The sequence below is a fragment of the Panthera uncia genome (assembly GCF_023721935.1).
Source record: "Panthera uncia isolate 11264 chromosome D3 unlocalized genomic scaffold, Puncia_PCG_1.0 HiC_scaffold_8, whole genome shotgun sequence".
Lineage (NCBI taxonomy): Eukaryota > Metazoa > Chordata > Mammalia > Carnivora > Felidae > Panthera > Panthera uncia.
The window spans coordinates 2956205-2969989 of record NW_026057586.1 but is presented as its reverse complement, the minus strand read 5'-3'; the positions used below and the strand labels follow the sequence as shown (position 1 = coordinate 2969989).

The following is a 13785-nucleotide window of genomic DNA, read 5'->3' as shown; positions in this document are numbered from 1 at the left end:
CCTACAGCCTACAAAAGATTAAAAAAAAAAAATACTCTGGCCGCCTTGACACATTTTTAGATGAATTATCTTATGAATCGTGCTAAAACTCCCCTGCTTATAGAAATAAAGAGCACTAATGCTTTGGTGTGTGTTCTTCCAAAAAAATAGAAAACCACAGATCAAGACAGTCAAAGGATTTAAGCCACCTCCTGAAATATGGGAAAAAGGTCTTACAAATCTCTCAAGAACTCCAAGATCTTTTTATTGATTTCAAATTCCAATAGAATGAATATGTTTTATCTAAATATTTTTATCACATAACTGAAACATTGAATTATTTTTTTCAGAAATAGAGTTAAATACATCAATCTAGTTACAAATTCTAATATAAAGAGTACAAAATATAATGTTATAAATTGTATTTAAAAAAAGAAATACAAATTCTATGGTCTTTTGCATTTTACTGCCTCAAAGCATAATTAGCAAAGTTGATGAAGAATGAACAGCCTCCCTCAGTCCCGTCACGCAGGCCCACGGGGGGCTCTGGAGGGCACTTAAACCACCTCTCCACGTCCTGGCCTGTGATTTTTTTTTTTTTCTCAGTGAACAAAACGTTCCGCAATGAGAACTCACCAAAGTGAAAAGCAATAAAACAGCACACGCTCCTTCGTCTGGAAAGTGGGAAGGAAAAGTTAGGCAGATACAGTCCCTCCTTTCTGTACATTACGGAAGCCTCTCAGGGCTTGGCGGGTGATGGCTTGTTTTGCGTTGAAGCAGGATTACTGGTGAGGAGAACGTGGCCATGAGAATCCAGGGGGTGTAGTATCCTCGGGCACAGATGGACAAGCACTGTCACTTTCCACAGAAAGTGCAGTATTTACCCTGTGAGCTACTCCCTCTTTCTCTCTCTCTTTCTCTCTCTCTCTCTCTCTCTCTCTCTCTCTCTCTCTCAGTGGGAAGAACAAACAGTTCCCTGAGCCAGCTCCCTGGGAAACACCAGAGAGACACCTGTTACTTCCGCATTCCACACTACAGCCATCCTAACGGAGTGCTAAGTCACTATATCTGTGTGTGTGTGTGTGTGTCTGTGTGTGTGTGTGCCCCCTTACATAGATGTTTCTAGAACGTTACACAACCCGTGACAGAGTGGCCAAGTCTGAAGATGGCTCTTGACACGCTGGTCAAAACTGACATCGCTTTACCTGACCCAGCGGCCACGTTTAATCATCAGCCAGAGTGACTTCCTAGAGTACCTTCTTTGCAGGAAACCAGTGTCTTTCTTGGTTTAAAAACTAAATGAGTCAATATCGGAGGGACCTCTCAGAGCACTTAATACTTTTCAAAACTGAAAAGGCAAAATCCACTTGCCTTGAACATTTGTACTGTGTTTAGACCAAGGTGCGACGTATCTGTCTGAGATGCCAAGAGACCTTCGGAAACCGGGCAGGGAAATGGCACAAGAGGGGACCGTCTTCCAGAGAAGAGGCTTGCCTGCCGACTTTTCAGAGAATTTACATGTTCATTCTTCAAATTAAGGAATATGAGTGAATAACCTGAAAGATTCCTATAAGCTCATTATTATTTATGTGTTATTTGAGTTCAACAACGGGGAAGAGACGTGAGCGGGGAGCAGGAGAGGGCGAGGAGGAGAGCCAGACGGACAGAGCCGCGCCGGGAGCAGCGAGAGCGCAGGCGGGGGCGGGGAGATACACCGAGAAGCTGCAGTGTAGACAACCAAACCCTTTATTGTCTAAGTTACATTAGACGCCAACACTGTAAAAATCCTGTTGAGAAACAAGGAAACAGCAGATCGGCAGAGGTAGTAGAAGTCTGTAACAGTCAGAAGGTGACCTACAGGAGAGATCATGCGGAAATTATCATTCGAAAAACAGCGAATCAAAACATATTGGCTAAATAAATAAGAAAACACAAATCATATTAAATACTATGGCCACACTGACATAAACGCATTAACAAACCAACACAATACTGATGACCAGTGGAAGAAAGAAACCACAGTCAGGCCCGAGAACGGTGCGCCTGCCTGGGAGGGCGGCTTCCTCGGAGGGTCCTAGACGTCTGTGTAGTCACGTGAAACCTACGTCTGCACTCTACGCAGCGCACAGTTCCGTCAGCTGACTTGGCTGCACGCTCTTCAACGGGGCCCCAGGCCCGCGCCCCTCTCTCCACCGGGCGCCCCCGGGAAGCCGGCTCCCGGGAGGGTCCGTCCCTCCAGCTCCGAATGCCAGCTGGGCCCCGGCGTGCCGCGTCTGGGACAGTAAGAACGGACACGACACTGCCTTCCGTGTCACTTTGGGAACAGAGTTGCTTTTAATAACTAGGACACAGAGAGACAGACAGGACTGAGTCACTAGCCCCTGTGCATTCCTGAACCGTCACTGCTCACGTTCGGCCAAGAAAACGAAATGCAGAATTGATCGCTTTGGGGACCCAGGCTATCAAAGTGATCAAACGTAAGTCAACAAAAAGGCGTTTTGCCTTCTAAGGCGAACAGAGGAATGTGTCGCTGCAACTTTGCTCAACACGACTTTACAGCACGGTCTGCTCCAGCTGCGTAACGGTATCTGCGTGGACATTCCCAATTCCACCAACACGACAGATCATTCTGGTGCAAGAATCATCGGGAACAAATAAGTAAGAAAGTTACACACACACACACACAGACACACACACACACGTGCACCTGTATACACATACACGTGAATACACGCGTGCGTGTGCACACACGTGTGTATGTGAGCTAGCCAGTTACGTTCCATGACCTGCAAGTGTCACAAAGTCACCTGAACCGTCAAGTAATTTAAACTCAGTAACAAGTAGAATCCAGAACCAAACATTAACTAATAACAACATCAACAATAATAATAAAATAATAATAATTCAACAAATCATCAGAACAGGAAAACCACACGTCAGGGTTTGTGTATGTGCGCGCGCACGCGTTTCAACAAATCTTTGTATCAGAAGCCCGTTTCCTACAAAAAACTGCACGAATCCATTACTGTATTAAGTAAACTGTCGCTCTCACCAGTATTAAAGGTTAGGATAATTTCTGTACATGTAAAATTATTGCTTTTTTGAAAAATATATTTAGCATGCTTGTTTTTAATCCATTTCCTGCCTTTACAAAATTTCACAATTAAAAAAAACCTAGTAAAGCTTTTGCAAAAAATTTCACAGAACATTTTCATTCAAGGCAGCAGTAACTTTTGATAATGCATAAAATCATATGTGCAAAAATCTGAAACTCTCAGAAATATTACCATCACACACAGTGTCACGGTAACAGGAAAAGAAAATATTTATATCTGTGGAATACAATTTTAACTGCATACACTGCACGGTTTAAGATCCTTTGTTACGGGCCTTAACCCCCACCACAAAAACTTGCATTTGCGGGACTGAGGAAGAGGTATATAAAGCCGCCCCCACCCACGGGCCTGGGGACCTCCACGTTCTGGGAATGAAGGAACTCATCCTGAGGAGGGCCCCGGGCCCAAGAAGAAAAGACACCGACTTGCTGGGCTGGTGTAGGGACAGATGGGAAGGGGAGGGAGGGGGAAAAGAAGGTTCCAGAGCACCAGGGCCCCCAAAGCTGCTCAGGGATTCTCCTGCCATCACTAAAACGGGTGTAGACCGGGGGGAGGGGGGGTTCAGTGGCTGGAGAATTCGTGAAGACAGGCAGTTCCTTCGTGAGCAGTTTACAGAGTGTAGCCCTGTTACAGAAAGGTCCTGAGAATAAACAAAGAAGCCTGCTTTTCTTAGTGTTTAACTAGCTCTTTGCCGAAGCAGAACGTACGTCCTCCCACAGAAGTGTTTCCTCCGCGGGCTGGCCGAGCACAGGGGATGGGAGGGACGGAAAGAGCCAAGGGGGTAACGCGCACGGGCCCCCCAAGGCCACCGGACAGTCAGGCCCTCGTCACGGCCCCGCCTCCTTCCTGTCCTCCGCGGACTACTTGAAACACCCGCCGCGACAAGGCCGGGCCGCGGCGCCACCGCTCCGCCAGCCTCCGCTCGGCCACCGCGCGTCCGCGCGTCACCCGCCAGTCCCCCCCCCAAGCGCCGGCCGCCTCGACGCGGCGCTCGGCCTCTTCGGTCTCTGCCACGCGCACACGAGTCCCCCTCCAGTGTCTCCGACGTGGACGCCCGTGCCCCAGCGTGCCCGCCGCCACCACCGTCTGGTCTAGGAAAATACGGGCCTGGGGCGGACAGCACTCGTGTGCACAGAGAGCAGGCACGCGTCCGTCCCTGCGGGGAGGCCCATCCCCGTTTATCCTTCAAGGTCGCTCAAGGACAGGCGCCTCCCGTCAGCCTCCAGGGCCGCGCGGCCGCTGCGGGCTGTGCGGCGTCGGGTCGGGAGTCCTGTGGCTGTCCTCGGCGGGGCGGTCGGGGTCGCTGTCGGTCATCCACCAGGGGACTGCTCACGGCGGTCACGGGGCACCGGGGTCCACTGGAAACGCGTCCTTAGGTTCCCTTTCCGAGAGGCATGTCTGGACGGTATCTGGGTTAGAACGGTCTCTCCCCTGGAGGAGAAAAAGCAGACAACAGAAAAGCTCATTTCTGCCTTTTGGGGTCGAAGTGCACCCTTCCTGCTAATTTTCTCACCAACACCCAAGAACGCAAACGATGACCTGCACGTGGCAACCCCGTCCGGCCGCCGGAGGCCCCCCCCCCCCCCCCCCACCGACGTCGGCGGTAACTCACTTTACTCGAGCGGGATCTGTTTCTAACTGCGCCCTCCCGCCTGACAGAGGCCGCTTTGGACCATCGTTTCCAGCGGCTCAGAGAGGATCATTAGGCTTCTCTGTTTCGCATGTAAGGAAGGCCAATAACAGCGTCTGAACCAGCTCTGAAGGAAAGGTGCAAGGTGGCCAGATGGAATTGGGCGAGGATTCCAAAAAAAGCAGAATTTCGCAGTACGGAGCGGGGGAATGACAGTTCCACAACGAGGCTGAATCGGGCCACACAAACACAAAGAGAACAGCACAGCTCTCACGTAGGTCTGTCAGAACCGAATTTCCATAAATAATTACCACGTTGGAAAAACAGAAGGGGCATTCTCAAGTCAAGTGAGCTGCAGGCTAGAAATGGGAATGAATGTGAGCCCGTAGCTTTTAGAGAAGGCTCTCAAATGACACGCGAGGCGTCGCTATTTGAACAATGGCGTTTAGGATCTGAGGACAAGAACAACAGTAAGATTAATCTTACTTAACTGCATTAACCTTCAGCTAAAGTCGTGATGAAGTGAAACCTGCCGCTGGAAATTAACATGCACGCACCAACTAGAGCGAGATTCTAACCGGTTTCCAGTGACGCCTACAGGAGCCCTAGAAACAAGTTGGGGGGGAGGGGCTGGCGGACACAGCAAATTAAGTGCTTCTCTTCCGCGAATATCGGCAGAAAACTCCCATTTAAAACTAGCCCTACATTTCGTGACATCTTCCAGTCGAGTCTGAAGGCCGTCAGAAAGACACGCGACGAAACGTGGGGGTGGGCGGTTGGGGTGGGCACAGGGGTACGGACAGAAGCTGATCTGAAATGCAGGAAACCGTAACTGAACTCCCTCCGGTAGATGGTGAATTTCCTGCAGTAAACTGAGAAAGAGGTTTCCCATTTTTGCCCAGCGACATCACCCCGCGGACAGAGTCATCAACAGGGTTCTTTCAGAACTGATTCTAGATACATTCAAGTAAGGAAAACGGCCTTTGGGTTTGCCCAGAGCAAAACGGGAGCGGTTGTCAGCCATTAGGGGGTTGGCCTTGGAAGTCTCTACGGAGTAACTGTATGTAGCAAACAAACTTGCTGGCGATTCCAAGCCATCTGGACCTTGTACACACAACAGAGGCCGCACCCCCGAGGGGCCACCTGGACTTCTCCTTGGGGCCAGAAAACACACACTTGCCCTGGGCAGATACAAAACACCACTAGAGAGTTAGCAGGAAGATGGGCCTCCCTACATCAAGGGCTGAAGGTTTAAATTCCAGAGCTCAGAGAGTTTTAAAAATGTGTATTTTAAAAAAAATTGCAAAATCTGGATAACCCTAATAACTAGGTTGTGAAATTTAGTCCATAAATCTAGACACACAGATGTCTACTTTTGCTTTGTAATTGAAGGGATATGTTCCAATAGCATCTCATTTTTTGGGGGAGTCATTTTTACTTGTTGATTCTTTGAAACTAACATTTTACTATGCCATACAGCTGTCCTTCAGGCTTTTTAGGAAATGAATGAAATTCATCCGAGAAATCAGGCTAAGGGGAAACGTAGCTACAGAAGCAAGGAGTCCCAGAAACACTTAAATTCAGCGCACACACGGTATTTTTCGAGCACACACAGGTTGCTTTCTCCCTCCTACAAGACAGAGTACTCAGAAAAGGAGAAGCAGGTTTATAGAAAATTTGGCTTTTTTTTTTTTTTTGGCCACCGTGTAAATTGTGGGCTTTTCAGTAACGCTGAAGTATCCTTCTTTAGGGCATCTTGATGTTCTAGGGGTGGATACTGACTTCTGGAACTTGATAAGCCATACGGTTTTCCCTTTTGTCTTTATAAGCTAAGGGAACGCAGCACATGCCCTCGTGTGTGGGGGTTAATGGCATAAACACAAAAAAAGCCCGTCCCCAACCCCCCCCACACACATGAATCTCTCACCCTTCGGACAGATGGGGACAAGACTTGCATCAGACACGCGGTATAGCGCCCAATGCACGACAACATCACACACAGCACCTCACTGACCAGGACGTCCACCCAACAAACCCCCGCAGGCAGGAGCTCACGCTACGGTGCGTAATTTTGGACAAACCACTCACGATAGTCACAACTTTTCACAGTAGGCTCCACTTACAGAAAAATGGGTAACGTGTTTTAAGATGTCTGCTTGGGTGTCGTGAATAACAAAATCACTTAGATGCGCTGAATTCTGAAATTCAGAATTCAGAATTCAGAATTCAGATCCGTGGTGCTGAGAACCTCGAAGTCGGACGACAAGAGATTCTACACGGACTCAAACACGCCCGTGACGTGATTTCTCCATCGTCTGCGTCGTAACATCCGTGGCCAAAAATGAGATAAATTAGGTTGCCATTTATTTTCTCATTTCCTGGCATTTTGATTAATGGAATTATTTCTCCAGCTTAACTATCTTAAAATAACATTTAGAATAATAAGAAATAAACTATTAATCATAGTCTTTAAACTCTGGCAAGAAACCTAAACAAACTGAAACACCAGATTTCGTATTTCAGCAAAAGTCAGTCTGGTCCTTTAAATCCAAAAGCCAGGTGAGTGCAGGGAGAGAGGGTTCATTTTTCTTGGTTCTAAATATTATTTTAATTTCTGATGTTTAAAAACATAATGGAAAAAAAAATTTCTTCCCAACACACACAAAAAGCCTCCTAGGTTCTTTTTTTTTTGTCCCCCTCCCATCCATGGGACGATACCCATATTTCAGCCTATTATTTCAAAGCATGCTTTTCCTACTGACGAATATCGGTGATTACTAGAAATTAAACATTTACTGAGTCATGGAAAGCTCTGACAAAGCATCCTGAAGGAGACAGTAGGCACGCAGCTCTCCTCTTGTGCACAATTCTGCTTGGAATACTAGCTCCCTGATGCCTGCAGTTTAAATCACATGGCAACCAGAAGGGACACGGGGGCCTTTATTCCTGAGGGAGGGGGAGAACTACCCCACCGCCACGGCCATGTTCCGGTCATGAAGATCCCTGCACCTCCAGAACCCAGGCTCCTGCTACAGCAGATGCCAAAGGAAGATCCTGCAGAACAGATCCCGTGACCACGAGCTTCCTCCTGGAAGCTCTTCCGTTTAATCCACATCTTTAGCCTCTAAGGATCCGGGAATCCTTGCCACGTGGCCTACGGGAGCAATGAAGGCCCGTTAACCAGCGTGCGTGCGGGAAACAGACTGCTGTCAAACACACAGCAAAAGAAAACGATTTCCCTTCTCCCCAGAGTCTCTGTTCACTCTGACCTAACTGCACCAGACCCATTTTGGCATATGGACCTCTTGCCTGTTAAGCGGCCACAATCTTCTAACACAGAAAACCCAGACGTTAACAGGCAAAGCAAGGGCGGCCGGCGTATGGTGGCAGATGTAAAACGAGGTCCTCCCAGCCCAGAGCCGCAAACCAGACCCCTACGTCTGCGTGGCAAGGCTCTTCTCAAACGACACATCCTCCGTCTAAGGAACGACCAGTCTGCGAAACAAAACGAGACGGAACAAGAGCCCTTCCAAGGTTCCGACAGAGCTGGGAGACACCAAGGGAAGAAAACGGCCATCGAGGTTGGTTCCCTCGCACGGTCTGCGAGCAGGCTCATCGGCGACGGGCGTGAATGCGCGCATCCCCCAGGTCCGTGTGCGTGAGCAGCACGCCCACCCGTCCCCGAGGCTCCTCCGGTCACCTGGGACGGGGTCGTCTCTGGAGTAACGGACAGTAACAAGTGACTCTCTACCCCGGCGTGGTCACTCCCACCCAAGCACGGTACGTGCTGCTGTCCTGACCTTACCGGGACCTGCGTGGAGTCAGGCGGAGAGACCCGCTCTCCGTAACCCGGTATCTCCACCGTCTACGGTGTCTAGTTCCCCAAAAGTGAGTTGGCTGATCTGCGCCGAACGTCCATGCTGGAAGCTGTTAAAGACACATCTCCTCCTCCCCAGTCAGACCCACATACTCGGCTCTCCTGCTGGACATCCCTGGCGGGAGCCCCAGGAGGCACCCCAACCTTGGCTCAGACGTGACCTGGAACCAGGTGCGTCGGGCTTCTCGCTGCCAAGCTGCGGGCTCGGGCAGGCCTGCTCCTGAGAGCCGGTGGCTGTGGCCAAAACCAGGGTCGCCTGGGTCCCTTCCCTTTGCGCACGTCCCACCGTGGTGCCCGAGAACACCCTTCTGCTCTCTCCCAGCCGCACCCGACCTCAGGGCCCCGTGTCTCTCACCGATCAGCCCCTGCACCCCCACCGCGGTGCTCAGCCGCCTGTCCAGACCGTCGCAACATGAGACACAGCACCGACAATGCCATCTTCGCTCGGGGCTCCCCAGGGCCCAGAGGACGCCCTCCGTCCTCCAGTCCTGCTGGACTTCCCAGGCCCCTCTCACGGAACATGCTCCTCACCGTCCGGGGGGCTCCTGCGGGCAGCCCCTGCCCCTGCACGGCCTTCCAGATGCCCCAGTCTGGGTTCCAGGACCCCCACCGACTGGCCCCCTTGCCTTGCTTTCTTGTCTAAACCACCACCTGCACCTTAAGAAACAGAGGAGCACCTTGTCTGCCCAGTATTCGCGTCATCTCTGTGTCACAGAGCCTGGCACGTGGTAGGTGCTCAGGAAACACGGTCAACCAAGAGTAAATGGTTATTTGAAAACAGAACTTGCATCCATGATGAGCATCTATAAAAGTCCGTTAACTGTGTCACATCATAGAACTCCTGCAGGAACACAAGACAGTGCAGGCTTTAAAAAAACAAACAAACAAAAACAAAACCCATAATCCACAGTTTCTGAAGTGTCCAGCAGAAGAACGGGACTTATATATCAGTTCACGTTAGCAAAGCACGCCCAACGTGAAAAAGAACACGACTGGTTAAGTTGAAGGACTCCCGTTCCAGACAGCCTCAGGACCTGTAGCGTACCCTAAATCTAGCGCAGCAATTGTGATTTTTTTTTTAAAGTACGGAAGCTACAGGATAAGAAAAATACGAAGGCTTAAACCTCTGGGACCGACGTAGTTTTCGACTATCTTGGCAGACACATCTCCTTGGGAATTCTTAAATTCCAAAGTCTGCTAAGGAAGGAGAATTTCCTTAGAGAACCAGAACATTCAGGGATTAGTCAACAAAAGCTCCTTTAAATCTAACAGAGGACAAAACCGACGAGCAGGGGCCATGACCGCAAACTAGCTGCCACAGTGGGAGAGGCAGATCACTGTGGCGTCAGCGTCACCGGCCTGGGCGAGCGCCGTCCCCAGGCTGGAGGGAAGGACGGCTGACCCACCGAGGGCCTTGCTCAGGTCCTAAGACCACAGCCCTGCACCTCCGTGGACCCGAAGTCAACAGGTCGGTTGGTAATAAGTGTAAAACAGCAGAACCTGAGTTTACGGAGACAAAGAAACAACAGAAATAAATCTTTTCTCGCTCACAATCAAGGATGAGGAAGGAACAATTGCTAGGAGTTCTCAGCGCAACTCCAAGTGGCACAGAAGTAACTTCAAGTACAGTCTTAGGGATTTGCTTTGTTGATCTATTTCTCCCCGTGACAGAAGCATTTTTAAGAGGCCTGAGTAGAATCAACACGCAGCAAACAAACTCAGGTGTATTCATTCCTGAAGAATCTCGCGGAGTTATTCGTACACCTGCCTGGCGCTTCCCACCCCTTGCCAGACACTCTCGTCAAAAAGCCGCGTCTTCGGTAGATTTAACGGGTCACCTACGTGCACAGGAACACTTTGGACTGACTCCAGGTGCAATCTCGATATGTAATTCTCCACTGATGGTGCGACTTTGTTGTTATTCATCCCACAAACACATCGCGGTGGCTCTTGTCACAAGGGGGTTTATTTGTTAAAAAGGAGAGTGCTACCTAATTCGGGCTGAGGTCACCTGTGTACGGACACCTTTTAATTCCGGATTCAGAGAGATGTTACCTAGTTCATAAACTGTCAGAGCATCATGAGATAAGTTCCGTACATGCTAGAACTGTAGGTTTTATCGAGACAGAAATCACTTACTAAAATCCTGTAACACGTGACAAGGCATTTTGTCAAAGACATCAAGAAAAGGCTCTGAGCAACAGCTAGGAATTCTCAAATTGCCAGAAAACACACAAGCAAACCCCTGAGGAGGTGGCGTCCGTGCTAAGGTCAGCTCCGTCCTTATAGCAGCGACCCTGTAAAGCTGTTCCCTTGCTAACCTTCCCCTCCAGAGAAACGGACCAGAAAGGCTCTTGAGATGCCCTTGGCACCTCAGTCCCCGTCACCGATCTCAACAGCCATACGTCCCACAGACGGGACAGGACCCACGAGCTTGATCCGCCCCCGACAGGGTGTGGACGCTTGCTCTGGTCGCAAAGCATCCACGGGGAGGGTGTGAGGACGTGGGACCTTCTAGGACAGCCCGTGGTGTCTCCCAGCAGAGCACCGCTCGTGGGCGATCCGAAGGAGCACCGCCTCAGGGAGAGGACGCGGCCGAGGAGCACCACCCCCAGCAGAGCACCGCTCATGGGCGATCCGAAGGAGCACCGCCTCAGGGAGAGGACGCAGTGGAGGAGCACCACCCCCAGCAGAGCACCGCTCACGGGCGATCCGAAGGAGCACCGCACCAGGGAGAGGATGCGGCCGAGGAGCACCACCCCCAGCAGAGCACCGCTCACGGGGGATCCGAAGGAGCACCTCCTCAGGGAGAGGACGCAGCGGAGGAGCACCACCCCCAGCAGAGCACCGCTCACGGGCAATCCAAAGGAGCACCGCCTCAGGGAGAGGACGCGGCCAAGGAGCACCACCCCCAGCAGAGCACTGCTCATGGAGAGTTATAAAACTACTGCTGTGGAAAAAGGACAGGGCAAAATGTGTCCCCCAACAAACTTATGCAAAAACATCTGGGGAGAAACGTCTGTGTTTCTCGTGTGCCCAGTCGCCACCTGTCTCCCCCAGTTCCCTCACCCCCAACAAGACCAAGAGGAGCCATGGACCTGCTGTGTCCACATGATTCACGGCCACGACGACCGTCGGCGTCTGTCAATCGCCCACAGACTGTCCTGGAAGGGCTGTGCTCTGAAGCAAAGCAACGCAACGCTATTTACACTGGACGTAAGAAAGCGCCGGATGCCCTGGCGAGGAGCACCCAGCACGCCTCTTCCCAGCACCGCAGTGAAACCCGACATCCGGTTAATCGGAAGACCTACTTGTTTGGGGGCGTCTGCAGAGGGGGCGTGGGCTTCGGCACTTCGGGGGCCGTTAGGCGCAAACACCGCTGTGGGACAAGGGACAAGGGGGCGTTAGCGCAGGTGTGTGCCCGCTTCTTCGTGACGCCGCGTTCAACGAGGCCGTTATGATAAAGCGCTTTCACACGAGAGACACGAGCGCCTCGCCTGTGGCCAGAAAACACCAATTTTCCTTCAACACTCACTCGAAGAGACCGGGCTAGTGCTGCCGGGGCCGCTGCCCTCTGCGATCCCGACCTCGCTGGCGAAGGAAGCCACCACTGCCAGGACTAATTCCCAGGGTCTGTGCAAACGGACCCTCCCCCGCATCACTCACCATTTGGCCTCTGTCACTCGGCATCACAATGGCTCGCGCATGCGTCCTTCACACTTCTGATAAAGACCCCACCCCCCCTTGTGCCAGGCGGTGTCCCCACACACTGCTCCGGGCACACGCGGTCTCAGGCGAGCTGGGGACACACGGTCCCAGGGCCGCATACCGCTGACCGGGGGAGGGGCCCTGGGTCCCCACCGCGGCGGCCGGTCAGCACCAGGGAGGACAAACTCCCAGCCGTGTGGCACGCTGACAGGGGCACCGTGACATCGCGTGCTGGTGGCAGCAGAATTCATTAGCATGTTTGCTTCCGAGGACACTGCTCTCTAATGGAAACAGGACACCTGCAAACAGGCTTGTCTCCGATGAGACACTCGGATGCCAAGGGGGCACCGCCCCGGGCGCCCGACGGCAGAGTCTGGCGCATGACCAATGGGACCAGGCGTCACCTCTCCCCTCTCGTGTCGGTGTCTGCGGCCACGGTCGAGGCGGCTCGGCTCCCCAGCGCCTCCCTGGGGTCCATGGGCGGCCCAGGCCCGGTGGCAGGTGGGGTACCCGTGTGGGCCCGCGTGGGGGCCCTGAGGTGACCGGGCTGCTGTTAGCGCATCCCACGCTCCGCGCACGCGAAGTCTCCCTGGCGGGCCTGCGTCCGGAGCACCCCTGGGCAGCGGTGGCCGTGGGTGGTGTCGGGTGGGGCGGCGGCAAGGCAGGGGCGAGAGGAAAGCATCATTAGTCTGTCTAACGGTGTGACAGGGGGCACCACAGGCCCGGCTGACGACCACCACCGTCCCCCAGGCTCTGCCACCAGCCGGCCACACGCGGGACCGGCAGGAAGCGAGAGTCACGGCCCCAGACACCTGCTCCCCAGCGGGGCCTCCGAGCGACCAGATGCCCTCCCGCCATCCATGGCCGCTCGGCAGCCTGGGCAGGCTGGTGGGGTTGGCGCCTCGGGGACAGGGAGGCCACAGGCCTGGCCGCCTATCCCCGCTGCTCCACTGACACGGCCCACCGGCCCCTCACCTGTGCCCACACACGCCCTCCAGGGCCGAGACGGACGGGACACCTGGGAATCGCATGACTTACGGCCCCAGCCCCACATTCCCTTCCGTGGGAAACGGGGTGCAGACGACCCTCACTTGTCTGACTGAGCCTTTCCTGCCACGGGACGTCCCTCCGAAGAAAGGCTAAGAGCTCACGTAGGAGAAGTGGCTCCCAAGGACCTTCTCAGGTTCTCCCCGACTTTACCTGGTTCTCTCCGACTCTCCCCGGTTCTCTCCTACTCTCCCCGGTTCTCCCTGACTCTGCCCAGTTCTCCCCAACTCTACCTGGTTCTCCCCTATTCTCCCTGACTCTCCCCTACTCTCCCCGGTTCTCCCTTACTCTCCCCTGGTTCTCCCCTACTCTCCTCGGTTCTTCCCAACTCTCCCCGGTTCTCCCCGACTCTCCCCAACTCTCCCCAGTTCTCCCCTACTCTCCCCCGTTCTCCCCGGTTCTCCCCGACTCTCCCCTACTCTCCCCGG

At 52.8% G+C, this 13785-nt stretch overlaps 1 protein-coding gene across 1 annotated transcript in view; it reads right to left on the bottom strand.

The window, feature by feature from the left end:
- Positions 1-223: 223 nt before the first annotated feature.
- ZNF516 (zinc finger protein 516) overlaps positions 224-13785 on the bottom strand; it is a 123948-nt gene continuing 110386 nt past the window's right edge. Inside the window, 3 exon segments of the mRNA XM_049619438.1 lie at positions 224-4490; positions 4493-4526; positions 11914-11981. Of these exon segments, the coding sequence (XP_049475395.1) occupies positions 4468-4490; positions 4493-4526; positions 11914-11981 (125 nt within the window). The 3' untranslated portion in view covers positions 224-4467.